This window comes from Hyla sarda, chromosome 1 (assembly GCF_029499605.1).
Source record: "Hyla sarda isolate aHylSar1 chromosome 1, aHylSar1.hap1, whole genome shotgun sequence".
Lineage (NCBI taxonomy): Eukaryota > Metazoa > Chordata > Amphibia > Anura > Hylidae > Hyla > Hyla sarda.
The window spans coordinates 343,144,738-343,172,379 of record NC_079189.1 but is presented as its reverse complement, the minus strand read 5'-3'; the positions used below and the strand labels follow the sequence as shown (position 1 = coordinate 343,172,379).

The 27,642-nt window shown below is 39.0% G+C and overlaps 2 protein-coding genes across 6 annotated transcripts in view; one reads left to right on the top strand and one right to left on the bottom strand.

The window, feature by feature from the left end:
* Positions 1–27,642, bottom strand: part of IFT74 (intraflagellar transport 74) — a 118,038-nt gene that overhangs the window by 57,040 nt on the left and 33,356 nt on the right. For all 3 annotated transcript variants that reach the window (XM_056520777.1, XM_056520768.1, XM_056520758.1), the window contains exons 9-12: positions 7,912–8,050; positions 6,119–6,181; positions 3,540–3,683; positions 1,166–1,206 (exon numbers count right to left, since the gene is read on the bottom strand). In XM_056520777.1, coding sequence (XP_056376752.1) covers positions 1,166–1,206; positions 3,540–3,683; positions 6,119–6,181; positions 7,912–8,050 — 387 coding nt within the window. The remainder of the gene's footprint in view (positions 1–1,165; positions 1,207–3,539; positions 3,684–6,118; positions 6,182–7,911; positions 8,051–27,642) is intronic.
* LRRC19 (leucine rich repeat containing 19) overlaps positions 1–27,642 on the top strand; it is a 57,619-nt gene that overhangs the window by 20,013 nt on the left and 9,964 nt on the right. The window contains exons 2-5 of one of the 3 annotated variants that reach the window (XM_056520791.1): positions 10,126–10,209; positions 22,378–22,455; positions 24,218–24,737; positions 26,754–26,957. In XM_056520791.1, coding sequence (XP_056376766.1) covers positions 22,387–22,455; positions 24,218–24,737; positions 26,754–26,957 — 793 coding nt within the window. In that variant the 5' untranslated portion in view covers positions 10,126–10,209; positions 22,378–22,386. Of the gene's footprint in view, positions 1–9,614; positions 10,320–22,377; positions 22,456–24,217; positions 24,738–26,753; positions 26,958–27,642 lie in introns of those variants that run through there. The other 2 variants (XM_056520800.1, XM_056520804.1) reach the window with 2 other exon arrangements.

The following is a 27,642-nucleotide window of genomic DNA, read 5'->3' as shown; positions in this document are numbered from 1 at the left end:
CTAACCTGCCTCTTTCATGAATGTAGACTATTGACTTTTTTTTTTATAAATCACACATCAGAGCTTTGGTAACAGGGAAATTGCTCATTGGCCTTGCTTTTCAGTTTTAATTTGACCATTGCTAACTACTGTATAGAAATAATAGTGTAAATGTAATCTTTTATTATACTCTTGTATAATCAGATTTTGAACAAATATTCGGCTAAGGAACCAAATGGCCCTTTCATAAATAAATGTCTGCAATTGACAATAATTGACAATTGTTATATATAAAAAAAATAAAATAAAGATGTAATCTGTTGTAGATTTCCCTATTTTTCCAGGAAATTATGATCACATTGCATTCCATTACAATAATTTACAAATAGAAGGGAGGTGGTTCAGTTTCCCTTTATTCTAACTCCTGAGGTCTGTCTTTTGGGTCTCATTAATGGTCAGGAATCGGGCTCCCATAGGCGCTGTTTCTTTTTATTTTGTGTCCGTGGTTGCTGTGATGTGGATATGGCTACCCCACCTTTATCTCATTGGATTGCTCTGGTGAATAAGTACCTTTCCCTGTACCGTACCCTGTATATTAGCAGGCAGTGCCCCAAGAAATCTGATAGGGTCTGGATGCCCTGGTTGCTCCTGGATGCCTCAGCGGATCCTCCTGAATGGATGTCTCAGCGCGTTTAGCTGTGTTCTGGCTTAGCTCTGCTGTGCTGGATGGGGGAAGGGGGGACTTCGGAGGGGGAATGGTGTGTGATTGTGGTTGTTTGTCTAGATGTTGTTGGGCCTGGTTTACTCTGGTGGTTGTGCAGTGTATGCCTTTCTCCTGACATACTGGTGCTGAATTACATCTTGTTTATATCCAATGTTCTTTCTATTCCCATCCGGGGTGGTTTTTCTTCGGTGTTGTAGTGCACATGTAATATTCTTCACTGGGCTGCTCTGTCATGTCCAACTGTTGTTCTTTTGTTGTTTTCTCGTTTTTTATTTGAAAAAGCTTAAATAAATACTTAAAAAAAATAATTTACAAGTAGTTTAGGAGTTAGCCCTGTCTAGCATTTTATGTATCTCAGGATCTGTCAATGTACAGACATCATTCATAGCAATCTGCACTGTTCAGCTGTTACATAATGACACTGCAATTCCCATAAAGAATAATGATAAGAAACACACTTACTGTCGTTCCATGCTAGCTATTTCCTGATTATCTTCTTTTACCTATTAAAAGAAACATATTAATAAAAATACATTTTAAAAGCTAAATATATTAGTGCATCGTTTTAACAGGCTTGCCAGTATCATATTCAGATCATAGTCAGTACTGACTGGACAACAATGCCAAATAATATATTATTGGAGGAATGAGCTAGTTGTCATATTATCACATTCACTCTCCACCACTGCTCTCCCCCACATGGCTCCTAGGCCCCTGCCCACTAGCATGCTCCTCTTGCTTTAACCACTAGTGCTGCAGAACTGCCAAGGGCTGGCCCCTGGTTTCTCTTAAAGGGGTTGTGCGCTGCCCTGACTTGCGGAGCTCCGCTCACAGCGTCCGGAAGTTCATTACTCCGAACGATGTGTGTGGGCTTCTGTGTTCGCGGCCGCCGGGCGTGACGTAACGCACGGCCCCTCGTGACGTCTCGCCCGCCCCCTCTACCAAAGTCTATGGGAAGGGGGCGTGTCAGCGGTCGCTCCCCCTTCCCTTAGACTTTCGTTGAGGGGGCGGGCGAGACACGAACACGGAAGCGCGCACACAGCGTTCGGAGTAATGAACTTCCGGACGCTGTGAGCAGAGCTCCGAAAGTCAGGGCAGCGCACAACCCCTTTAAAGAGTACCTGTCATCAACAAAAACTTCTAATATGTTGTTCATAATCATTAATGAAGACATATTGTAATATATCTTCATTAAAAAAATACTAATATTTATACCAGTTTTTTCATTTTATACTTTTAGCCACTAGGGGTCTCTCTTCTATGCCTGGTCTGCAGGCAGCTTCCTATGCTTTTCATAGTAAGTGTACAGCTTTTAGGACTAATGCTGAAAGGGCCCTGGTCCTTCCACAGGAAGTTCAGTACTCTCAGCTCAGGACTCGCTCCCAGCCTGGAGCAGCACTGTGAGGTACAAGCCTGCACATGCCTCTCATATAACAGAGGCCAGTCACCTCCCCCCTGCTCTTTGTTCTCCCTGCCCCTCACCACACGTTATCTTATACATTGTATTATCTCACTGCACTCCCTGCTCTGTGCCACCCCCCCCCCCCCCCTGAAATTCATCTTAATTACTGCCTCTGTAATTGCTCCCACCGCCCCTGGTTCTCAGCATTGACTTTTTAGTGCAGAGAGACACAGGAGAGAGAGAGACAGAGGCTGCCGTCCCTCCCCTGTACTTAGTCTGTATGCACACTGAAGATCAGTGTTTCCCAACCAGGGTGCCTCCAGCTGTTGCAAAACTACAATTCCCAGCATGCCCGGACAGCTGTTGGTACCCTGGGTGGGAAACACTGCTGCAGAGGGAGAGCAACATACAGGAAGACTGGCAGAAGCAGAGTCCCGGCCAGGCTTCATGTGACATCATGCCTCCCGGGACCCGCCTCCTTCCACCCCTCAGAAAGACAGTGCTCCTGAGCTAATGAAGAGGGATAAAAAAAAAAAAGGTATTTCCTCAGCGTTTTAAACCTCAATAAACACAGGGGATAGGCATAGTTAGAGTAAGGGACAGATGGGGAGGGGGATCAGGGAAAGTTTAGTTGATGACAGGTACTCTTTAAGGGTCTATTTACACTTACAGTATCCTGCACATATTTAATGTGCAAGATTTGAGGCTGCAGATTTAAAGCTGTGTTCAGTCATTGAAGCGAGTGTAAAGCACATATACACAAAAGTGTTACTATTAAAAACTACAGGTCATGGAAAAAAATTTAGCCCAGTATATGGAAAAATAAGAAAGTTATAGGGGGTTAGCAATGCAATACAGCAACAAACAGCAATAGCACAGCCACTTTTACTTTCAGTTAGAAATTTCTCCTAGCTGTGTATTGCTTAGACAAATTTATCATGTGTGCACCTGTGCCGCTTCATAAATTTGACGCACATCAGCACTTTCACAGCAGAAAATTATTGACTGTTTAACAGGTCTTCTGCTTTGGTACAGTAATTTCAGTACCCTAATAGATGGCCCAATGCAATGTAAACAATCATTCATCTTGTAGATTGGCACTTGTTTAAAGAGCCTATTACAAGACTCAAGCAGTGTGTGGGGAGGGTCGTAATGAATGTTTGATAGATTGATGGCAGCAAAGGGCCACACAAACACTTGTTGGCCACAGGGAGTTGCGTGACCAATGAGCAATTTTTTTTGACGGGTCTAAAAACCCAATCAGCTGATGAACAAGGTGCTTGTTCTTTGGTAAATTGCTGTCCCTATTACACAGGGTGATATTGGCTAGTTCTACCAATAATTGCCCCTGTGTAAACAAACAAAATAAAAATACAAAGCCATGGTGGTGTTTGCAGTTATACCCTTTACAGCAATGTCCTTTCTGCCTGATACCTGTTTGAACAACTTTTCTCTTTCCTCCTGTGGAGAGCCTATGCTCTTATCTTCTGCAATAGCTTGGTCTCGACGAGTCTCAAGCTCATGGAGCTTCTCATAGAGCAATACGGCTTCTTGTTTAACCTGGGAAAGTGTAATTTCCTAAGGGAAAATGATAAAAGTATTAAGGACATTACAAGGAATCGACTCCAAAGTGTTTATACGACTGAATTTTATGTAATATCAGTAAATAAAAAGAAGCATGACTGCACTCTATTGTCCTTTAAGTGAAATGCATCCTTTGTTTTAAGGAACGCAAGAGAATGTCAACAACACTATATAGGACACAAAGACTGTACTGTCTCTACGCACTGCAAATGGTGGCCGTCATGTGTAAATTACGTTAATATGACCCTATATCATCACAGTACTTGCACTATGCTGACAGCTCCTGTGGACTAATTTTTTCAGTGGTGGTGCAAGATTATTATAAATATGTTCTCACTTTTAAAGGAATGCTTCATATTTAAAAGCAGTAGGAACCGTTATAAAGCAGTAGGAACTGAACACATTGACATGTCATATAATGGGAACAGATTTAGTATCTGTATGGATTGCATTTTATTTATTTATATGCTCAATGAAAGCTCCCGAGTTCAGTGTGTGGTCCTATTTAGGGACTGACAGCTACCTCTGTATACATACTAGTACAGAAAAGGCTGTCAACTACTGCCTACAGTATGAAGCCCAGAAACGGACAGGATTTATATTAATAAATAGGAATGCCATAAAATGGTCTACATTTTAGTTACATAGGTTTGAAGCATACATGTACATATCCAGAGCTGTTTTCTGCACGTGTGCACTCATAAAAACTGATGAATTATTAAAAGAGAATGTGTATGTTATTACAAAAGCAGAATATCCAATATAAAACTGTATACAAAATAACCAAAGTAACTCCATGATCAGATGTGCCAGAGGCAAAAAGTGTGTATTTCTTAATGGGTTGAAAATCCAGGGCTGAAAGGTTTCTTATCGTGCGCTTATAGTGATCTGCTTTTCTTATACATAACACCAAATCCCCTGCATACAGAGTGTTAGATAATAAAGCTATAGCTTCCTGTAGCTTCAATAGGGAGAGGCCATGAGATTGTGATATACTGTTAGTACATTGAACTAAATACTAAAACAGTATGCAATAGGCTCTCAAGTTCCCTTAGAATGTATCATGTAATTCTTTCTCCATGCAGATTGTTATAAGGACATTTTGATGTAGAACATAAAAAATACAGGTAATAAAAGATGGACAATCACTTTAAAGAAACTTTAGTATAAGTGCACAATGTAAGACATCAAAAAAAGGTTGGATTTAGGTCTCAAACAGTGGCTGGTTTTTTAACCAGTGAAATGCATAGAAAACAGTTCACATTAAGTCCAATTTTATGTTTGTAATAATAACTAATGCAAAATTAAGTGCAAGGGTATTCTTTTGGTCAATTTACGTCTCCAAAAAGTCAGTTGTCTGGAATGTTTTCCGACACCTTTCTTGTGTCATTTGTAACACAAAAATAGTCTGCAAACTGCATAATAGCATTTGATGTAGCAAAATGGACAAAATAATGCCTGGAAAATACAACAAATGTCTCAAAAAAAGTTTGAGACTCATTTTTCCTGTGAACACTAGCTTTTTTAAGGATTAAAATGAGTGTCAAAATACTGTATTTGCACATAACTTTAACACAGTGATTAAAGAAAATGTGTACTCATTGAAAGCTACAACAATCAAGCGCCTCAAGAATAAATAAATAAAATGTATTAGAAAGTTAAAAGTGTCATTAAAAAAAATAAACAACATTTTTGCTTTAAATCGATCACTAGATATAGCTAGGTGAAGCATGCTGTTAAGCATTTCACTCCCCTATCCCATGATCTCCATTCTGCTGCACAAGAAATGCTCCATTATAAGTCCATGGGGCTTTTCTTGTGCAGAGAGACGCAGAAGACAGGGATCTGGGGAGAATAATTGGTTAATAATTGCCTATCCTAAGGATAGGGGACAACTTTCCGCCTGCTGGGACCCCTACCGACAATCCCCCCGCGCGATCGCACGTATGGGGCCCCGGTAGTCTGAGGGAAGGGGTGTGTCGCCACCGCACGAAGCAGCAGCTGACACGCCCCCTCAATACAGCCCAATGGCAGAGCCAGAGAGCGCTCCGGCTCTCCCATGGAGTTGTATTGAGTGGGCGTGTCAGCCGCTGCTTCGTGTGGAGGCGACACACCCCTTCCCTTAGATTACCGGGGCCCCGTACGGGAGATCGCAGGGGGTCCCAGCGGTCGGACCCCCATGATCTGAAACTTAGCCCCATACTTAGGATAAGGGATGAGTTTTCCAGTGTTGAAATGCTCCCAGGCGCTTTTTCAGCTATATCTAGAGATAGGAGAGGTCTTAACACTCTGTCCAATCAAACGTCCATGCAACATTTTATAAATGTTTTTACAACAACACAAACACTTTAAAAAAGTAAATATAGAGTAAATTGAGAGTAAGATTGTGGTCCTGTATAGAGAAATGTCTTTATTCACTGAATACTAACCATTTCCAGAGCTTCTTTCTTCTGATTGAGTGAATCAAGCTCTATTTGCTGCACCTCCAGCGTCTACAAGTATCAAATATAAAGAACAGTGTAAATTGTTGCTATAATGTGATGACTGCTTATTAAAAGTGGCTTTGTCTGTTATTTTGTTTTTACAAAATTACAAAGTATCATCATTCCTCTGAATGCTTATAAATTATGATATGTGACATTATCATACAGGTTTCTACTAAAGCGCCACTTACTACGCTACGTATAAAAGCACATTTACATGGCGCGATTATTAGGGACGCCCATTACCAATAATTGGCTTGTGTGAAAGGGCTAACTATCAGCTGACAAACAAGATCTTTTAAATTATCAACATTGGGCATATATCACCTTGTGTAAACAAGTAGTTAATGGCTGACAATGAGAAATTTATTGATTAAGCCTTTTAAAGGATCAGTAAAGGACTGCCGATCATAGAAATTGGGGCAGAATTAGCCCGTCTAAAAGGGCCTTAAAGGAGTACTTCACCCCTTGACATCTTATCCCCTATCCAAAGGATAGGGAATAAGATGTCTGATCGCGGGGGTCCGGCTGCTGGGACCCCTGCGATCTCTGACCCGGCAGCTGTGATGTCACACTACGCCCCCTCCTGATGGACGACCCGGACCCCCAGATGTCTAGGGGAGGAGTAACCCTTTAAGGACCAGGCTATCCAGTGACCTGATTAAAGAAGTGAAACCCCAAGGATCATGCCACAGCCACTACTGATCACAGTAGTAGAGATTAAAGCAGGAACTATGGAGGACCTGTCCTGCATTACATACACAAATCCTTCAGTTGAAAGAATAATGTAATTTCTCTTTTGTTGGTGCTGCAAGGTAATCGAACAGTTACTGTTAGTAAACCTAACAGCTGATCGCTGGGGGACCCAGTGGGACGACACTTTGTGATTTGCTTATTGTCAAGGGACCCTTTTAACAAGAGGGGATAACCGAAAGCTGTTAACCTCTTTAACAGGTTACTACTCACATTTTAATTTGGAAGAGATTCAGTTAAAGCATACCTGTCATTTGCAAAAACATTTTATATAATGTAGTGAATACCATTATGTGTATAATTTATATACATGCAGTCTTGTCCCTGCAGCTGTTGCCTATGTGTCTCTGTGCAGAGACAATATACAGGAAGTGAGGGCAGGACAAGCAGGACTCTGTGTAGGCTCCTGGGTTGTCAATCAGCCTGATGTGTGAGCCAGGGGTGTGTCATAGAGCCTCAGTGCACAGAGCCCCGCTTGTCCTCAGTGCACAGAGCCCTGCTTGTCCTCACTGCACAGAGCCCTGCTTGTCCTCACTGCACAGAGCCCTGCTTGTCCTCACTGCACAGAGCCCTGCTTGTCCTCACTGCACAGAGCCCTGCTTGTCCTCCTACAATTCCTGTATTTTGTCTCTGCACAGAAACACACAAGCAATAACTGCTCGGACAAGACAGCAGTTTTTCACCCAAACATTTTTTAACCAATGTACATTACAAATATACATATAATGTTATCTACATTATATAAAAGTTTTTGCAAATGACAGGTACACCTAAAATTACACCATATTATTAAGGGCATGTAGAGAGGTAATGTAGATGGTGTATCAATTGTGTGGTCTCCTCCGTATATGCTGACTACTACACACAGGACATATGATCAGATTCAGAAGACAATTCATAATTTCTGCCACTTGCTATGTACATACTAAAACATGCAGGAATGTTTGGAATGTATATATAAAGATGATTCGCTTTATGGATGGCACCTTTAAAAGTTGCTCATTCTTTGCTTTCATGGTGAAGTATATAGCTTGTTTCTCCTCAGGCATATTCTTAATAATGTCTTCCGCTGCTCGTTTCTCATGTTCAATGTCCTCCTCAGCAGCACGAATATGATCTTCTTTTCTGTAACACAATAAAACATCCATGAAGTTTACTTACTGATAAAAAAAAAAAGAATGAAAAATGTCAGCTAGTGTAGTGGCAAGATAAAATGCTCAAAGCCTTTTATTGGCTACAGATACAAACCTTCGACTCGCAAAGTGTTATGATATTATTAGGTGATACTACCAAGATTGTATAACAGTGCAGCACCTAGATTCAGATCAGATCAACACATTACCATCACTTCAAGAAGCAGAGCTCTAGACAAACCTCTTGGCTGCACATTGCATAAATCCTCCTACACATGATTTTTTTTTATAGAATGCAATGTGACATTGTATGTTGACAGATACAGAGGCATACCAGAAGGGACAATTGATTTGGCAATTTTTTTGAAGCCTGGCAAGTATTGTGTATGCACCTTAATAATCAGAGTAGAACAAACGCATTAGACATGCTGGACATTAGGTTGTTGCCTCCACAAGTGTCCAATCTTTTATGTCCAATGTTAGATCGGGTAGGAAATAAGGTGTGCACTAATCTTAAAAATGGGTTTTCCAGTATTAGCAAAATGTAGCAGATTTCTTCCAGAAACAGAGCCGCAACTGTCCTCAGGTTGTGTGAGGTATTACAGCTCAGTTCCATTGAAGCGAATGGAGCTGAGTTGTAATACTACAGCCAGCCTGTGGACATGTGTAGCACTGTTTTTGGAAGAAAGAAGCTATGCTTTTAAAGGGGTACTCCAGTGAAAACCTTTTTTCTTTCAAATCAGCTGGTGGCAGAAAGTTAAACATATTTGTAAATTACTTCTATTAAAAAATCTTAATCCTTCCTGTACTTATTAGCTGCTGAATACTACAGAGGAAATTCTTTTCTTTTTGGAATGCTCTCTGATGACATCACGAGCACAGTTCTCTCTGCTGACATTATTATAATAATAATAACGCTTTATTTATTGAGGTCCTTAGTGGGATTTGAACCCAAGTCCCCAGCACTGCACAGCAGCAGTGCTAACCACTGAGCCACCATGCTGCCCTTAGCATGCATCTGCTATGCATCTGCTATGCATGGTTGCTAAAATGGACAGATATGTCAGCAGAGAGCACTGTGCTCGTGATGTCATCAGTGTTCCAAAAAGAAATGAATTTCCTCTGTAGCATTAAGCAGCTAATAAGTACTGGAAGGATTAAGATTTTTTAATAGAAGTAATTTACAAATATGTTTAACTTTCTGCCACCAGTTGATTTAAAAGAAAAAAGGTTTTCACAGGAGTACCCCTTTAACACTTATCCCCTCTGATTAGTTATACATATGAAACCATCCGACAGCTTCACTTTGAAATTGTTCAGAATGTTATTGATTCTATTTACATCTTAGTGCCATGGCTACAATCCTTGTGTTTGTCTAACGGGGTACCAAGGACGTTTACAAGACCTGCTGAAACATCTGCCTGTATATGACTTGCAGATTAAAAAAAAAAGGACAATACAGTTTGAGAGAGAAGTGTCTGGCAAACAGAATAAAATAACTTTTGGCATTCTTTGTATGGAAAAATGATGTATGCACAAAAAAACAAAAAAAAACCTGATACAGTGGAAGAGATTTATCAAAAGTATAGCGTTGGCATTACTTATAACAACCAATCAAATTGCAGTTTTTATTTCGCAAAGGTAATTTTCGGAATGAAAACAGCAAACTGGCTCTTTTTTTCTGTTTGGCTAAATATCCCCAATACTGACAATACTCGAATAGAAAGCAATAAGAGTTTTTCAGGAGAGTATGTGTTCTGGCACGTGTCCTCATATAAGGATGCTTAATTCAAGTGTAAAAGGTACTGTGAGTATTTCTATTTAAAGCATTAAATAGCCTGTACCTTGTTACTCATACATGATACTGCACACTCATCTAAATACAGGCATTCAAGTAATACCTACTTAATTGTATCCTTCCAGCCAAACGCTGCTTAAATATTCATTAGGCAACCTCACAGATCTAGTACTGTAATAGACCTTGTTACCATTGACCTGATTATCCTGCAGAGGTCAGAAAGCGAAAGATCTAATCTTGCTGTTCTTTTACTTCCTTATTGGCTGAAGACTGGATTATGTTCCATACAGAACAAGAAGCGACGAGTCAATCTTTTGCTAGAGAAGTGTTAACACCTGTGACAGAGTACAAAGGTTAGTACAGAACAAGGAGTTGTCATGCTGCTGCTTTCCTACTTGCCCATGTAAAAGGCAGTGCTGGAATATACCCGAACGCTAGCAGAGGAGGACGTAACTCCCCAAAGGTAGGAGAATACACAGTGAGGAGCACAAAAATCTGTTGTGTGGATTTGGTGCCTTCAAGGTCATTTTGTGCCTTTATTTTAGTACTTGTTACTGTTACTATTTTAGTGGTGTGAATTACAGGTTTTAGTAAAGACAATTTCTGATCCTTCTGATGTATCATATATGTGGCACACATTTCTTCTTCTTTAAGCATAATCATGACTTTCACCATTACTCTTTCCTTACGTGAGTAAAAAGAATTAAGTCTTATGCTTTCTGAATGTCTTTCGTGTTAAAAAGAATAAATTATAATTGACTACCTTGATCTGTACATCTGTAAAGCCCCCTGAAAGGAACATTTGCCCTTTCTCTCTTCTATTTGATCTCTCTCTGATAAACAATTTCTAAACCAATCATGGCGATGAGTCTAAAGTGCGATATAACTAATAAATCTTTTCTCATCCAGGAAGTCTGCCTTAAGAATTATGGCATAGATTTATAGTTAGTAATGGTTGTAAAAAAGACACATGCTCATCAAGTTCAACCAAGGAGAGGAGGAAATGAATGAAGGGAAGGGGTAAGGGTGGATGAAGAGGAGGGGATCAGGTCAGAGGGCCTGACCCAAAGATTAATAATGGGAACATGGATGACTTAAAAGTTAAGTCCAGATCCATTTAGCCCCTTTCCAACCCATGAAGTACATTTACATCATGGGCTGAGTAAGGCACAGGCTCGTGAGCTGGGCCTGCACCATACCCAGCAGCTGTCAGTAATGTCTGACATCGGAGATCACGCTGATGTCCATCATTTAACTGTATAGTAGTGAGCATTAGTAGTGATTGCGGCATCTAGACAACTTTAAGATGTGTAACTGGTGGACTCCATTTCCATCTGAAAATTCCAATCTAAAAATTCCATCTGAACATTAAACTTGCTCAATGGTCTGGCAGAATCCACAAAGCAGACACTGCTGTCTGACGGCAATGTCCACGTGGTCCTAGAGCTGACTGATTCAGTCGGTGCTGGCCACACTCGGAAACTCCAGCCTACGGCTGTAGATTCTGTAGTGTGTACCCGGCCTAACAGTTCCCTTTAACTCCTAAAGGACATCAGTTTTTTAATTTTGTACTTGCGTTTTTTCTTCCTCGCCTTCTAAAAGCCATAATGCTTGCAAATTTCCACCTACAGACCCATATAAGGGCTTGTTTTTTGCACCACACCAATTGTACTTTGTAATGATATCACTGATTTTACCAAAAAATTTACAGTGAAAAAACAAAAATATTTGTGGGGCGAAATAAAAAAATGTATAAATAAATGACACATTATCCTTATTCTGTGGGTCCATAAAATGAAAGTGATGCCCAATTATATAGGTTTTGGTTCATTTTACTACTTCCAACTTTTTAATTTTATTGATATAAGGCTGTATGAGAGCTATTTTTTTGTGCTCTATTTTTATCAGTACCATTGTTTTTTTTTTAACTTTTTGATTTTTAGTCATTTTTTTATGCAATATAAAGCAAAAATACGCAATTTGGGAATTTTTTTTATGTTTACGCCATTGACTGCATGGTTTAATTAACTTTATATTTTAATTATCATTTTACTCATCGGACAATAACCACATATGCTTATTTTTCCCCCCATAATTTTATTTAAAAAACGGGAAAAGGGGAGGGGGGTGATTAACACTTTTATTAAAGGGGTGTTCCAGTGAAAAACTTTTCTTTTATATATATATATCAATTGGCTGCAGAAAGTTAAACAGATTTGTAAATTACTTATATTAAAAAAGCTTAATCCTTTCAGTACTTATGAGCTTCTGAAGTTAAGGTTGTTCTTTTCTGTCTAAGTGCTCTCTGATGACACCTGTCTCGGGAAACGCCCAGTTTAGAAGAGGTTTGCTATGGGAATTTGCTTCTAAACTGGGCGTTTCCCCGAGACAGGTGTCATCAGAGAGCACTTAGACAGAAAAGAACAACCTTAACTTCAGAAGCTCATAAGTACTGAAAGGATTACGATTTTTTAATAGAAGTAATTTACAAATCTGTTTAACTTTCTGGAGCCAGTTAACATATAAAAAAAGGTTTTTTTCCTGGATAACCCCTTTAAGTAAGGAGTTAATTCACATTTATTAACTTTGTTTTTTCAATTTTTTTACACTTTTGTTTTACATATACTGTTCAATGCTGTGCTATAGCACAGCATTGATCAGCGTTATCGGCGCTCCATTGCTCCTGCCTGTCATGGCTTTCTGGAGAATTGGAGCGCAAATCGGACGTCAAGGAGGCAGGTGAGGGGCCCTCCCACCGTCCCCTCAGCTGATCAGCTCCTGTAAGCTACCAAATTCAGATTTTTCTCATTTAAGGCATCTAAAGGGTTAATACCAGGCATCGGCCTGATCGCCCATGCCAGGCATTAGCAGTGGGTCATGGTTGCTCACAGCAACCAGGTATCACCAGGTATGAAGCGCACTCAGCTCCTGAGCGCAATTCATATAACGGGAGCAGGACTAGGGCGTACATGTATGTTCGATGTACTTTATGAGTAAAAAGGTAAAAAAGATAAAATAATTAAACTTTAGGAATAAAAAATTTAAATTCTATTTTAATATACCAGCAATATATAAATAACACCTATCATAGTCCACAGCTTTTACAAGATAAGTAAGTGTGGGTCTCTGAACTGATAAGATCTTAAAGAAGTACTCCATTCTACAGAGTAATTTGTTTAGATTTGTTTTATTCCAGCGCAGCTACATCCAAGTGTTTAATTACTCTAATTGGTCACGTGATCACAAATCTGACTCTACAAATCTTCTAGTACCTAATGGTTACAACAGGATGTCAGGATGTCCTTTCCACTAGCTTCTATCTCAGCTCTACCTGCTATCTCTATGGGATAAGGATCTATCGTAGTTATAAACCTCCCCTGTGGATTTGTTCACACATTAAAATGTTATGCCACGTTTTAGCATTTTTTTTCTCTGATTTTTTTCTAAATCATAGCAAAAATGGAAATTGTATAACAATTGTACACAATTTTGTAAAAAAGTTGAATTTTTACAAAAATTTTTGAAAATGGCTGCCAAAACTGCTAAATTGTAGAAAAATTTGTGTTAAATATGTGTTGTATGAACACAGCCTAAAGAGATCAATTGTGATTGCAGGCCAAATCCCTTTTGTCTCATGCAATTCTTCTTTAACCCCTTCATGACCCAGCAAATAATTTTTTCTGGCTCACGTTTTTTTCCTCCTTACTTTCTAAGACCCATAACTTTTTTATTTTTCGACTGACAAAGTTGTATTAGGGTTTATTTTTTGCGTGACGGGTTGGACTTTCCAGGGATTCAATTATTTTTTTCATACAATGTATTACAAAGCCAGAAAAAAATTATATGCAGGGCAAAATTGAAAAAAAAAATTGGGAATTGCACAATTTTGTAGGGCAATAATTTTTTAAGAGTTCAAAATATTGTAAATCTGACATTCCATCTTTATTCTATGGGGCGGTGCGATTCCAATGATACCAAACTTGAATAATTTTTTGTTTTATGGTTAAAAAAAAAATTAGTTCATTACCATGTTCTCTCCCCTATAACTTTTTATTTTTCCACCTATGGATGTGTGTTAGGGTTTGTATTTTGCGCCATTAGCTGTAGTTTATAAAGATACCACTTTTTGGTAGTTCTGGCTTTTTGATCCCTTTTTATTACGATTTTTTTGGAACGTAATGTAACTAAAAATCAGCAATTTTGCCGTTTGGAATTTTTTTGCGTTCATGCCATTCTCCATGCAGGATCAGGAACATAATTTAATAGTTTGGACAATAACGCACGTGACCAAATATTTTCTTTTTGTTTGTGCAGTGTTTTATAAAAAACATGGGAAAGGCGGGGGGGTTGAATTTTTTAAAATATTTTTAAAAACATTTTTGTAACTTTTTTTTTTAAACACACTTTTTGCTATCGCATTACATTGATCGATGAAATCTGTGCTTGATTGCTAAGGGCTGCCAAAGGGAGCCTTAAGCAATCACAGAGCCAGGGAAGATGTCGAAGACCAGGTATGGCCTCGGGCTTCCCTAGCAACTCATGGCTATGGGACCACTAGACACCAGGGAATAGCGGAATTTAATATTTAAATGCCGTGATCTGTATAGATCATGGTATTAAAACAGTTAAATGACGGACATCAGAGCGATTTCAGATGTCAGTCATTACCGGCAGATGTCAGCTGCAGATAGCAGCTGACATCTCACAGTCATGACACTGACCGACCCGGATTCATGAGAAATGTAGGCTGCATTACAGAATCCAAATCATTGTGCATTGTGCATTTGTAAACCAAATGCCTCATGCCTGCCACATCAGCAAAATGGTAAGCAAAAAGGCATACACAAAAACCTCCACATTATTCTCTAATAAAAAACATTTCTCTAGAGGTTTCTAGATGGAACTCATATTATTTATTTAAACTTTTAAATGTATTATATGCAGTTCCTTATTTTTCTTTTTTATTTAACTGGGTTTTTAAAGAACTTATTAAATCATATACCATATAAAGTCTCTAATAAGGGAGAAATAAGTAAACACGTTTCCAAATGCAAGAAAATTCTGGTTTTGTGTAAAAAATTTAAGTATCAAAGGCTCCATAATACTTTTCTTGTTCATTTCTCATGGTTTTATGATCACTACTTGCAGTTATGCAATAGGAACCTTTATTGCCTATTCCTAGTGGATTAAAACCCAGTCATGTCATCACACATGTCTAAATTGTATTTTCTCATTATTAATAAAATTTTATAACTGTAATACTTATCGCACAAGAAAATACACATGCACCAATGCATGAGTTTGTATGGGAAATCTATACCGCTTGTATGCTGAATCCAGATAACAATTACGGAACACTACAATCAACTGTCACAAGTAAATTTTTGAGTGTTTTCCTTATGTATTATTACTCACACTTAAAAATGCAAAGCTTGCTACTGAAAGCATTATTGCCATTTGAAAAAAAAAAATGACAATCCCTTTAAGATGCAATCTAACGTTGCATGTAAAACTCATCAACAGAAATATGATAAATAAATATGATAAGTAAATGAATCAGCATAAAGGTTAACATATGATAAGGATTGTATATTTAAAAAACAAGTCAGACATAGGTAGTGTGGTCAGTCACCATGAGTAACACTGAAAGCATTCACACAGACAAGTACAAGTATACATTCACAATGAAGAAAAACTAGGTTTTGACATTCATTAGTATAATTACTTGGAGACTTATCTACACTAATATTTCCTATCCTTGGTAACTATGCCACTGTCTATACAGTGCTGGAAAAATTCCACATGCCAGGTAACCAGTGAAAGAAAAAATAAATAAATAAAGAGTCGGCCCCTTCCACCCTTCTGAGAAGCCTTTCGGCAGAGTTTCTGTGAGACTTTTTACCCATTCATCTAGAAGAGCATTTTTGAGGTTAGACACAGATGTTGGACAAGACGTCTTGGCTCAAAATCCCTATTCTAGTTGATGCCAAAGATGTTCGATAAGGTTGGGGTCAAAGCTCTGTGAGAGCCAGGTATTTCCTTCTACTTCAAGCTCACCCAACTATGTCTTTGCGGTCCTTGCTTGTGCGCTGGGGCACAGTCATGTGCTCGTCAATTGAACTAAAGGGCTTAGGCTAGCCCTGGAAACAACGCCATGGCATTATCACACTTCGCACAATGCAGTAATGCAGGTAACATTCTTTTGGCAGACTCGCCCATCAGATTTCCAGAGAAGTGTTATTCATCATACCACATAACATGTTTCCACTGCTCCACATTGCAGTGGAGGTGTCCTTAACAACACTCAATGCAATGCTTGACATTATGCTTGGCAATGCAACATTTACATGCAGCTGTCTGACCACGGAAAAATATGTCATAAAGTTGCCAGGACACAGCTTTTGTTCAGACTTTATTGCAAGATTAGGGTTAGAACTTTGCAGTTATTGATTCAGTATTGGTCACTTTTATGTATTTCGTGCCTCATCAGTAACTTTACATGGTCTGCCACTTTTTGGCTGTGTTGGTGTGGTGCCTTAACTCTTCTATTTTTCATTGATACTACTCACAATTTGTTAGGTAAAATATAGATAGGAAGAAAATGAACCGACTTATTGTTGAAAAGACATCTTATTACCATACCACAGGGAAAGTCAATGAGCTCTTTAGAGTGACCCATTCTTATATAAGTGTTTGTAAAGGTAGACTGCATTGGTAGGTGCTTTATTTTATACACTGGTGGCAATGGGACTAAATGAAACACCTGAAATCAATGACTAAAATGTCATTATACTTTTGTACATACAGAGGGGAAGACATCAAACCATTTAGACAGCTTTTTTCGCCTGAATTTGTCACATGAAAAGTCGAAGGCAGGCCCAGTGCGACAATTTCTGCGACATTTCATTTAGAATGCTTAAATTTCATTACCATTAAGAATTCTTACTTACAGCACTTGCAGTGCAGTGGTCACTGATTTAGCATGTGCGACTTTTTGTGAAATGTTGCAGAAATGTCGCAAAAATGTCTCACGGGCCAGATTTATAAGTTATCACAGGGCAGGTCAACCCTGCTCTATAGAACTATCAAAATGGCTCTATGTGACTATTGTGTTAACGTCCTTGTGACATTTGATGCAATTGTTGCATGACCACCACTTCGCTGAGACATTTAGCCAGACTAAAAAATACAGTTCTGTGGTGATTCATTCAGAAAAATGCTGAGCGCGGAATTATATGAACTAAAAATAAAAATTATATGCTGACATTCCCCTCATCATTTTCCTTCTTCAGAGACAAGCATTTGGGGCAGGACCTGCAGTCTCAGCCATTCACTGGCCACAGCGGTGTTACATCCCAGCCTGTGATCGGCTAACCTGGCAGGTTGTACACCAATTGCTTATCTCGAAAAAGCAAGAGGAAAAAAGAAGATTGGGAGACCAGAAGAAACTGAACGCGAGTTCTGGGGGCCATTGGATGACTGAAGGTAGGTAAGTACGGTATGTTTTTTTTTTAATTTTTCAGACTTTTAACCCCTTAAGGACGCAGGACGTAAATGTACGTCCTGGGGCGGTGGTACTTAACGCACCAGGACGTACATTTACGTCCTGTGCATAACCGCGGGCATCGGAGCGATGCCCGTGTCATGCGCGGCTGATCCCGGCTGCTGATCGCAGCCAGGGACCCGCCGGCAATGGCCGACGCCCGCGATCTCGCGGGCGTCCGCCATTAACCCCTCAGGTGCCGGGATCAATACAGATCCCGGCATCTGCGGCAGTGCGCGATTTAAATGAATGATCAGATCGCCCGCAGCGCTGCTGCGGGGATCCGATCATTCATAACGCCGCACGGAGGTCCCCTCTCCTTCCTCCGTCCGGCTCCCGGCGTCTCCTGCTTTGGTCTGTGATCGAGCAGACCAGAGCAGAAGATCACCGAAAACACTGATCTGTTCTATGTCCTATACATAGAACAGATCAGTATTAGCAATCATGGTATTGCTATGAATAGTCCCCTATGGGGACTATTCAAGTGTAAAAAAAAAAAGTTAAAAAAAGTAAAAGTAAAAAAAAGTAAAAGTAAAAAAAAAAAAGTGAAAATCCCCTCCCCCAATAAAAAAGTAAAACGTCCGTTTTTTCCTATTTTACCCCCAAAAAGCGTAAAAAATTAATTTTATAGACCTATTTGGTATCGCCGCGTGCGTAAATGTCCGAACTATTAAAATAAAATGTTAATGATCCCGTACGGTGAACGGCGTGAACGAAAAAATAAAAAAAAAGTCCAAAATTGCTACTTTTTTAATACATTTTATTTAAAAAAAATTATAAAAAATGTATTAAAAGTTTTTTATATGCAAATGTGGTATCAAAAAAAAGTACAGATCATGGCGCAAAAAATGAGCCCCCATACCGCCGCTTATACGGAAAAATAAAAAAGTTAGAGGTCATCAAAATAAAGGGATTATAAACGTGCTAATTTGGTTAAAAAGTTTGTGATTTTTTTTAAGCGCAACAATAATAGAAAAGTATGTAATAATGGGTATCATTTTAATCATATTGACCCTCAGAATAAAGAGCATACATCATTTTTACCATAAATTGTACGGCGTGAAAACGAAATCTTCCAAAATTAGCAAAATTGCGTTTTTCGTTTTAATTTCCCCACAAAAATAGTGTTTTTTGGTTGCGCCATACATTTTATGATATAATGAGTGATGTCATTACAAAGGACAACTGGTCGCGCAAAAAACAATCCCTCATACTAGTCTGTGGATGAAAATATAAAAGAGTTATGATTTTTAGAAGGCGAGGAGGAAAAAATGAAAACGTAAAAATTAAATTGTCTGAGTCCTTAAGGCCAAAATGGGCTGAGTCCTTAAGGGGTTAAAACAGCTTAGAGAACAGGATGCAAGTAATTTATTTTTTTTCTTTAATTTTTAGTACATTATTATGGAGGCGGTAAGGTTTGGAGCACGCCAATGTGACGTGTAGGCCTGTCCTCAAACCTTACTCCACACACAGGGCTGCGGCCAGGTAGCCCAGTGTATCTGCTCATAGCAGATTCTGCAATATATTTCAGGAAGCGTAAAATACGTTGCAAATTTGCTTCATATGACCCTACTATAAAGGCATTTTACCACAAGATAAAAAGGTCTTAAAACTTATGTAATGTGGGAAATTTTACATATTTGAAAATAAAAGTAATCATCAGAAATCAACCGTTTTTGAAAGACAGCCCTTCCTATATAGGCTGGATGCTCTGTTTTGTGCCTGTTGCCATGGGATACAACCTGTAGACAGTTTTTTTTCTTCTGGTCCAGCATGCTCAGTTCTCCTCGCACACAGTGAATATACAGCCTAATAGACTGCTTCTAGAAGTACATCATACATTGCAACAAATATGCATAAGAGGTGACTAGCTGAATATTCACTGGCCAGGATGAGGTAAATATAACTACTGCTATAGTTTCTATTTTACAGGCTGTAACATTAAATTCATGGGTAGGAGGGCAGAAGGATATTATTCCCTATAATAATACTGTACGCTGTGTAAGAAGAGAAGAGATAACTTTACAGTTAAGAATAATACATTCTCCTAAAGCACAACTCTCAAGCACAGGAATGAGTATCTGCACTAATGACTGCTGGGAAATGGCATTAATAGCAAATCATGAGACAGTCAGAAGGTCCGCCCACAACATATTTTAATATAAAAAGGGGAGTGGATAAAAGGAAGTCAGAGTAAAGGAAATAATTCAGAGCCAGACATTTAATTTAATTTAACCTAACAAAATATTAACACCCTCTGTAGCCGTGCACCCCATCCCTTTTTCACAGGAGGTATTTTAATTTAAATTGATAATGGATCCAGCATGTCACCAAGTCAGAGGCTATATGCCCAGCAAGAGGGGAGTGTTAGGCTCAGAATGTGTGTTAGGGTCCCATCCGAAGTGAGGCCATCTCTGCGTGGTGGATGGGGGGACACATTTTGATCAAAAAGTGCGCTAAGAGCCTCCATTTTTTTGACCAAATGTGCTACTGCAATCTTCTTTTTTTGTATATTCTGTATTTGCCACAGCAGCATGCACCCGTGTTTTAGGTAGTTGTGCTGGCTATTATTCTTTTTATTTAACAAAATATTAAGTTTGCTGTGTAAAGAGTGTAATGGTAAAAGCCTTTATGAACAGCGCAAGGAGTGGAACCAAAAGGTATAAGGTTATCAAAAGCGTGAGGTAGCTATATCCAAAACAAGACCAAGGTTAAGATCAGGGTCAATAAAAAGTCAAATTAAAAAGAATAGCAAAATGAACAAGAGTCAAGATATTGTAAGAACCTGTATCAACAGACAATGCCTTGGGGCTTACTGCCCTTTAATTGGCCAGCAGGTCTCCATTGTGTGAAACACCAGTACCAGAGGAAGACGTGCCCAGTTGGTAACTGGGACATGGTGCTGGAAACAAGCAACGTAACAGTTTTACCATGGGCAGGTACTGTGAGTTACCAGCCTGTCCTCCCGCTTCATCCACAGTCTTTTTCAAACTCATCTGTGTTCAGCCTCACATAAACACTAGTTAAAAGGTTATAATAAATTTTAATAATAATATTCAATATACTAACAAGGGTATAACATACTTCATAAATTTTATACAACTGATCTACACATCAAGCTTTATATCTACTTAAGAATCCTCAACTGGCAAGCATTACGGTTTTGCTTGGCAAGTTATTCTATTGTTTTGCAAACACTGGAATAACTTGTATCTTAGGAAAGCTATACATGCCTTCAAAATAATGAAAAGACAGTTTACTTCCTTTATTAAAGCAAATAAAATATTTTTTGATTAAAATGTTTTCTCCAATTAGAATTTAATTAAAAGGGGTTCCAGGACTTAAAACCCGGATGGAGATTAAAAACTAGAATTGTTCCCAACTGCTGGTACCTGGAGTTCCATAGCTCTTTGTTACTGGTCCACTGCTGACTATAGATCTGTTGACTCCCCCTTCCCCAAATCTCAAGCAACCCCTCTGTGGGGATTTGCCAATGGTATATGTGGGGCTTTTCTGTCAAATGTAAACAATAAATTTAAATTAGTCACTTGCAATATTAGTATTTTATAAATCAGATAAAGGGCTCATCCATATTTTTTCTTAATTGATGGTCTATCCTTAGGAATGGCAATCAATTCTAGATTGGTGGGAGTCTAAATCTCAGCACCCCTGTTATTCCACTGTTTGTGGGAGGCTGCAGTGCAAAGGTCAGTGCTTTGCCCACCTTACTGTATACAGTGGTCCATATTACACAATGCTGTTTTTAGCAGCAGCTATGCTGACCATTGAGTTAGGTCTGGTACGTGCCGAAACTGGTAGGTTTCTTTTCATTTCTCCTGTGCTTAAATGTACTTTTAATAGCTGCCATTTTTGTGTATATATATATTTTTTTTTATTTTTTTTTGCAAAAAGTAAATAAAGCTGTGAAGATTTTATATGTACAGCAAGTGCTGGACATGCATTACTGTCTGGACCTAACCCATGGAAAACCTTGCGTGTTGGACTTGTGGAATTGCAGAAAAAAAACAGAAAAGTTAGGCAGTCCCAGGGATTACCTAGTCACTATGGGCCAAGCATTACCAACATGTTACAATAGCTGTCTGGGGAAGTGTTGTGCAGCCAACTAATTCCAAATGAATTAAAGGGGTATTCCAGGCAAAAACTTTTTATATATATATATATATATATATATATATATATATATATATATATCTCAACTGGCTCCAGAAAGTTAAACAGATTTGTAAATTACTTCTATTAAAAAATCTTAATCCTTTCAGTACTTATGAGCTTCTGAAATTAAGGTTGTTCTTTTCTGTCTTAGTGCTCTCTGATGACATCTGTCTCGGGAACCGCCCAGTTTAAAAGCAAATCCCCATAGCAAACCTCTTCTAAACTGGGCGTTTCCCGAGACAGGTGTTATCAGAGAGCACTTAGACAGAAAAGAACAACCTTAACTTCAGAAGCTCATAAGTACAGAAAGGATTTAAAAAATTTTAAGAGAAGTAATTTACAAATCTGTTTAACTTTCTGGAGCCAGTTGATATATATAAAAAAGTTTTTGCCTGGAATACCCCTTTAAGAACCATTTTATACACAGCCACAGTGAATCTGCTATGTTAGAAACTCCAGAGTGACAGACCAGTCATCAGTTTGTCTTTGTGAGATGCAGATTACAATAGTATTTACTATACTAACTCCCAAAAACCATGTGATAGCACTGTTGCAGGTTTATGGACAGCTCAGTTTTCAGCTGTAGCCTAATAGAGGACAGTTGAGGATATCCACAATAGCTCCACTAAAGTTAGTGATATTTAATGGAATGGGAGCACCATAGTCTGTTAAAAGAAGATTCATTCCTATTTTTAAATTATCATTGAAGCCTGTTTAATTATTATAAAGCTGTGGAGAACAATATTTACATAGTAGCCTAAACTATGATGAACATGAAAAACCACAATCAACTTGTTCTCCTCAGGAAGGAAAGATGAAAACAATTCTCCTTATGGTTTTCGTGGGAAGCTTCTACAACCTTACTCAATGCCTGGATTCACAGGTGAGAGGAACAGATTATAACCATTTGTTACTAGTTATTTCTACTAAACATTCTAAACCTTATTAATTAAAAAATTATGTTTGCATAATTAAAAAAAAAAAAAAGTTACACACCCCTCAGTCTGTATAGTCTCTGAATTACCCGCCGTTTTTCCACAAATTGTTTGCGGACTTGACTAGGTGGAAATCACTACCGTTACCCTTCTTGGCAAAAGCTCACCTACTTGATGTTAGGCTTCTCTAGACTGCTATACCCTATGCAAACACTCCCGTTATTGCTCACCCACAGCAACGTCTTCTCTCTAAATTCGGCATTCACAAAATTCTTGTGGGCCCATAAGAGGCGCCACATTGCATTACGTAAATTAATGTTGTTTATGGAAAAAGGGGGAATTGATTGGCTGAGAGGATCTAGAGGAGATGCAGTGTTGCAGTTATTGATCTTAAATGGTTAATTCTTGTGCAGGAGCAGTTAGTGAAAGTCCGAAAAAAAAAAAAAGTGTCTCTTGCAATGAGAGTGCAATTGGATTACTGAGCTTAAAAGCATCGTCCCAATGGGACTTAATGAAATATGTAGTTTTAAATGCTATTTATAATGCCTACGGTACCTTAATCCCTTTTGTGTCACTGTTTATCACATTGTTTTAATCTTATGCATTATATAGTACATTTCTTATAGTACCGTATGTGAACATGTGGTTTATGGTTAGGTATTTAATCCTCGTACATCTCACACTGGGTATGCATTAGGGATCGACCGATTATCGTTTTGGGCGATATTGTCGGCCGATAATCACGATTTTGGGCATTATCGGTATCGGCAATTACCTTAGAGTAATTGCCGATAAGCCGATAATGCCCCGCCCCCCGAACACCCCCCACCGCACCGCCCCGGCCCCATTGCCTCCCCCATCCCCGGCTTTATAATTACCTGTTCCCGGGGCCCGAGGTCCACGTTACTTCTGGCTCCTGCTGCGTCCTGCGTTACGCTGTGCGCAATGACGAGTGACGTGACGCGACGCGACGTCACCGTCAGTGCGCACAGTGACAGCTCAGGAGGACGCCACCGGAGCCAGATGTAGAGTGGACCCTGGGAACAGGTAATTATAAAACCGGGGATGGGGAGGCAATGGGGCCATGGTGGTGCAGTGGGGGGTGCAACGTGGCGCGGTGGTAGGGGACGCGGAGCGGACCGGCGGTGGGGGGAGCGGTGCGGTGGTGGCGGTGATAGGACTCAGGACCCCCAGACAGGCAGGGGGAGAGAAGCGGGTGGCGGCGGCGGCGGTCTATGGAACCGTAAAAGCCCCTGCAGTTCATTGATTTAAATCAATGATCTGCAGCGGTGTCGCGGGGGGATAAATAGCCGATAACTTTTACCGGAATATCGGTATAAGTTATCGGCTATCGGCCCTAACCTCCCCCGATTATCGGTATTGCCCCTAAAAAAAACAATATCGGTCGATCCCTAGCATGCATAACTAAGGGGGTCCGCCACCTAAACGTTTTACGGCAAAAAAAGGTTTGCGGGATACCTCAATTTGAAGGAATGACTTTTGGTTTTGCTAAACTTAAATAGTCATTCCAAACCTGAATGGATAGTCATAGTATATTCAAACTGTAAACATATTTAGGTCTACGTTAACTGTACAAAAGCATTCACGTCTTGTAAAGTTAGGGGGTTATAGTTTTTTTCACTGTAGTTCATGACTGCCACCTTCAGCTTTCTAATTTAACACATAATTGTTGCTTATTTGTATTTACAGGAAACTAACTTATCTGGTAGGAATCTGACAAACATCCCTACAAATTGCTCAACAGACACAACAAAACTAAATTTAAGTCAAAATTATATTTCCTTGAATAAAGAAGATCAAACCTCCCTAGGGAGATATGAAAATTTGACAGAGCTAAATCTGTGTCAGAATAACATCACTGAGCTGAAGAACAGCTACTTTACTGGACTCTCAAAGCTTGAGGTGTTAATTCTCAGAAATAACCAAATTACATCTGTTGGAGAAATGTCACTTTTTGGACTGGGAAATCTGAGGATTTTGGATCTTAGCTTAAATCGTATAACTTACCTACCTGCAAACATTCAGATACCATCAATGCAGCTGCAAGCTTTTTACCTTCAAGAAAACAACTTGACTACCTTAGATATTAAAGATGCGCTAAAGGACTTGAAAACCTCTCTGAATATAACACTTAATGGGAATCCATGGAACTGTTCCTGCTCCCTTATTAGTCTATCATCGTGGTTAAATAACAACATAGTCATTCTTGGTAAGCAGATTACACCAAAGTATGTTGTATGAATACTCAGCCAGCAGTAACCCTAGTGTTTATAGCAAGATACCAAAAAGTCATAGACATAGGTATTTGTGTGCAACGCAGCAAAGATATTTGTTAAAACATCATTTGAATCAACTCTCTTTTTACATGTCATCAATACATGCCGGGTTTCACTACTGAATCCCACTGCGATCACAAGATACAACCGAGTGACATGCCTCATTCCCTAACTCAAACTCAACGCTTTACTTGCATAAGTCTATGGAGTAAAAAAAGGTCAGATGGAGCAGCTGACCAGGCAGTGAAGCGTGCTGCTGCACACCTCAAAGGGTTAAAATATGGTTAGACCGGATGAGATCAGAACTTTTGACATTTCCGAACATGTCAAAATTGTATTCAAATAACAGTAATGCTTTAAAAGGCATGGTTTTCTTGCATTAAACCCTCAGAGTGGGTGACCATGCGATTCCGGAGCTCCTCCTGTTGCCACTTAGCTCCTTAGTCACTTCTATGGTTCACAGCTATTCTCCATTTTCTCCACTTTAGGGGGTGGACCATGGACTGGACTTTCTCTTACTTCTCTTTTCAATCACAAGCTCTCCTCTCTGCAATGCCATAGTTAGTGCTGAAAAAATGCATTGAAAAAGGTTGACCGTGGGGGGGTTATGATTTACAGTACAATAGTTCAGATGCCATATGGTTGCAGTATCACAAAATTGTAGAGGAGACACCACAAAAGTAGCCCAAGTCTAAGCATCAAACTTGACTAATGTATTCAAACAGCTGCCCAGAACTTTATGGGTTATCACAAATAGAAGGGGAGCACCCATTTACCTTTCTGGCCCAACCTATGCATGCATCTCAGGCTTTATGATCTGCAGAACACCCCACGTTCTGTGTCCTGTCCTGGTTTCTCTGCAGCTAGAGATGGAATTTCCCAGGCAGAAGACAGCAGTATGCCTTGAAGTAAGGCACATAGTGGCCAATACTTTAAGGCTTCTTATGAAGAATGTATTTGGAGTAAATAATTTAGAAAATATAATCATTTTTGAAATCATAGACTATTAAACAGAGAAAAGTTGTTTAAACAGTGGCGTTCATTTAAACAATAACATAGAGGCCTACAAATATTTCCTAGGGAAAAATGAAAAAAATAAAATATTCCACAAATATGTATGCTATGGTTAAGCTATTTTGGTTGTTGCAAAAAAAAGCCAAATGACTTGTCTTCATCTGTGACCTGGACTGATCTAGGCTCGGCTTTAAATTGATAAGAATCTTTATTGTGCTTATCAGTGTATTTAAAATATGGCAACATTTTGACCTTAAATATTGCTGGGTCTTGTCGAATTTTGTATACACTACTAGGCAGAATAAAGAATATGACTTTTGAAGCTGCAGGAACTTTTTTTTGTCTTCACACATGCTTGGCTAGCTAAGTAGAAAGGTCATTTTGGTTATAATGATGTGGATGTACTCAAAACATGATTTATTCTCAGTATCATTTGTGAACAAAAGGAGAGATTTATCAAAACATGTCCACAATAAAAATTGCGGAGGTGCCCATAGCAACCAATCAGATTGCTTCTTTCATTTTTCAGAGGTCTTGATGAAAGAAGCTATCTGATTGGTTGCTATGGGCAACTCAGCAACTTTCTCTCTGGACAGGTTTTAATTAATCTCCCCCAAAGTTCTTATGCCCCACATTATTGTATTATATTGCCCCACTCTTTAATAAACATTTTTGGGGCTATGTTGCGATACCAGTAAAAAGGTGTTGCGATATAAACAGTGGAATGCATATATACTCCAACAGACTAAAAGTTTGCTCTGTTTTCCAAAAGGTATAGGTTATGTCTGCGGATCACAATAGCGTAGGAGCCCCACAATCAAAGCATATATTACCAAACAGTCACTTGTCAACTATGTTTGGTCTATTTAAGTCTATAAGTGAACCACATTAAAAACCAGAATACCTTTTTGACTTCTATGTTAATCTCCTCACAGAAAATGAGAACATTACCTTGTGTGCAGCACCAAAAAGCATGGTAAACTATAATATAAAAGAAATCAATACAGCACCAGCAGAGCTATTGGGCTGCATTGGCAGCAGTGACGTCTCATCAACCACAACATCAACCCTCTTCATTGAAGGCTCTACAGTTCTTGTGAATGTGTCCATCAATGGAACCAATGCCACATCTACCAGAGGTATGCTTAAAAATGTCCTATTCTGACCCCTTTAACTTTCTTCTTTTCTGTTTACACTGCTGTTTGCCCTGTGATCTGTAGTTTTTATTTGTACCACGTTTATGTATGTGACTTTTTGATCACTTTTTATTCCATTTTCTCTTTGATGTGATATCACCAAAAATCAGCAATTTTGGACTTTGTTATTTTGTTATGTTTATGTGGCTCTCCGTACGGGACCATTAACATTATTGTGTAATAGTTCAAACTTTTCTGCATGCAGTGTTACCAAATTTTGATTTATCTAATTATTATTCTTTCCTTTATTTTATTTGTAAAACAGGAAAAGGGGTAATTTTATTTAATTTTTGAGGAATTTACTTATATTTTAAAAACGTATTAAATTTTTAAAACATTTTTTAAATCTCCACAGGGGACAAATTATAGCAATCTTTTGACTGCTTTTACTGTTTAGTACAATGCATAGGCATAGCATATTTCAGTAATATTGGTGATCTACTTGTATAGTCTGCCAGAAGGCAGACCATAGAAGATTGTCAGAACTGATTGTGGAGTAGGTGACGGGAGCTTTGGCTGTCATTTTGATTTATCATACCCCTGCATTCACTGATGTCCACCATTAGTTGCGGGTCCTTGGATGCCGATAGAAGGCAGGACCCGCCGAGCAGGAAGCGAGAGCAGCTCC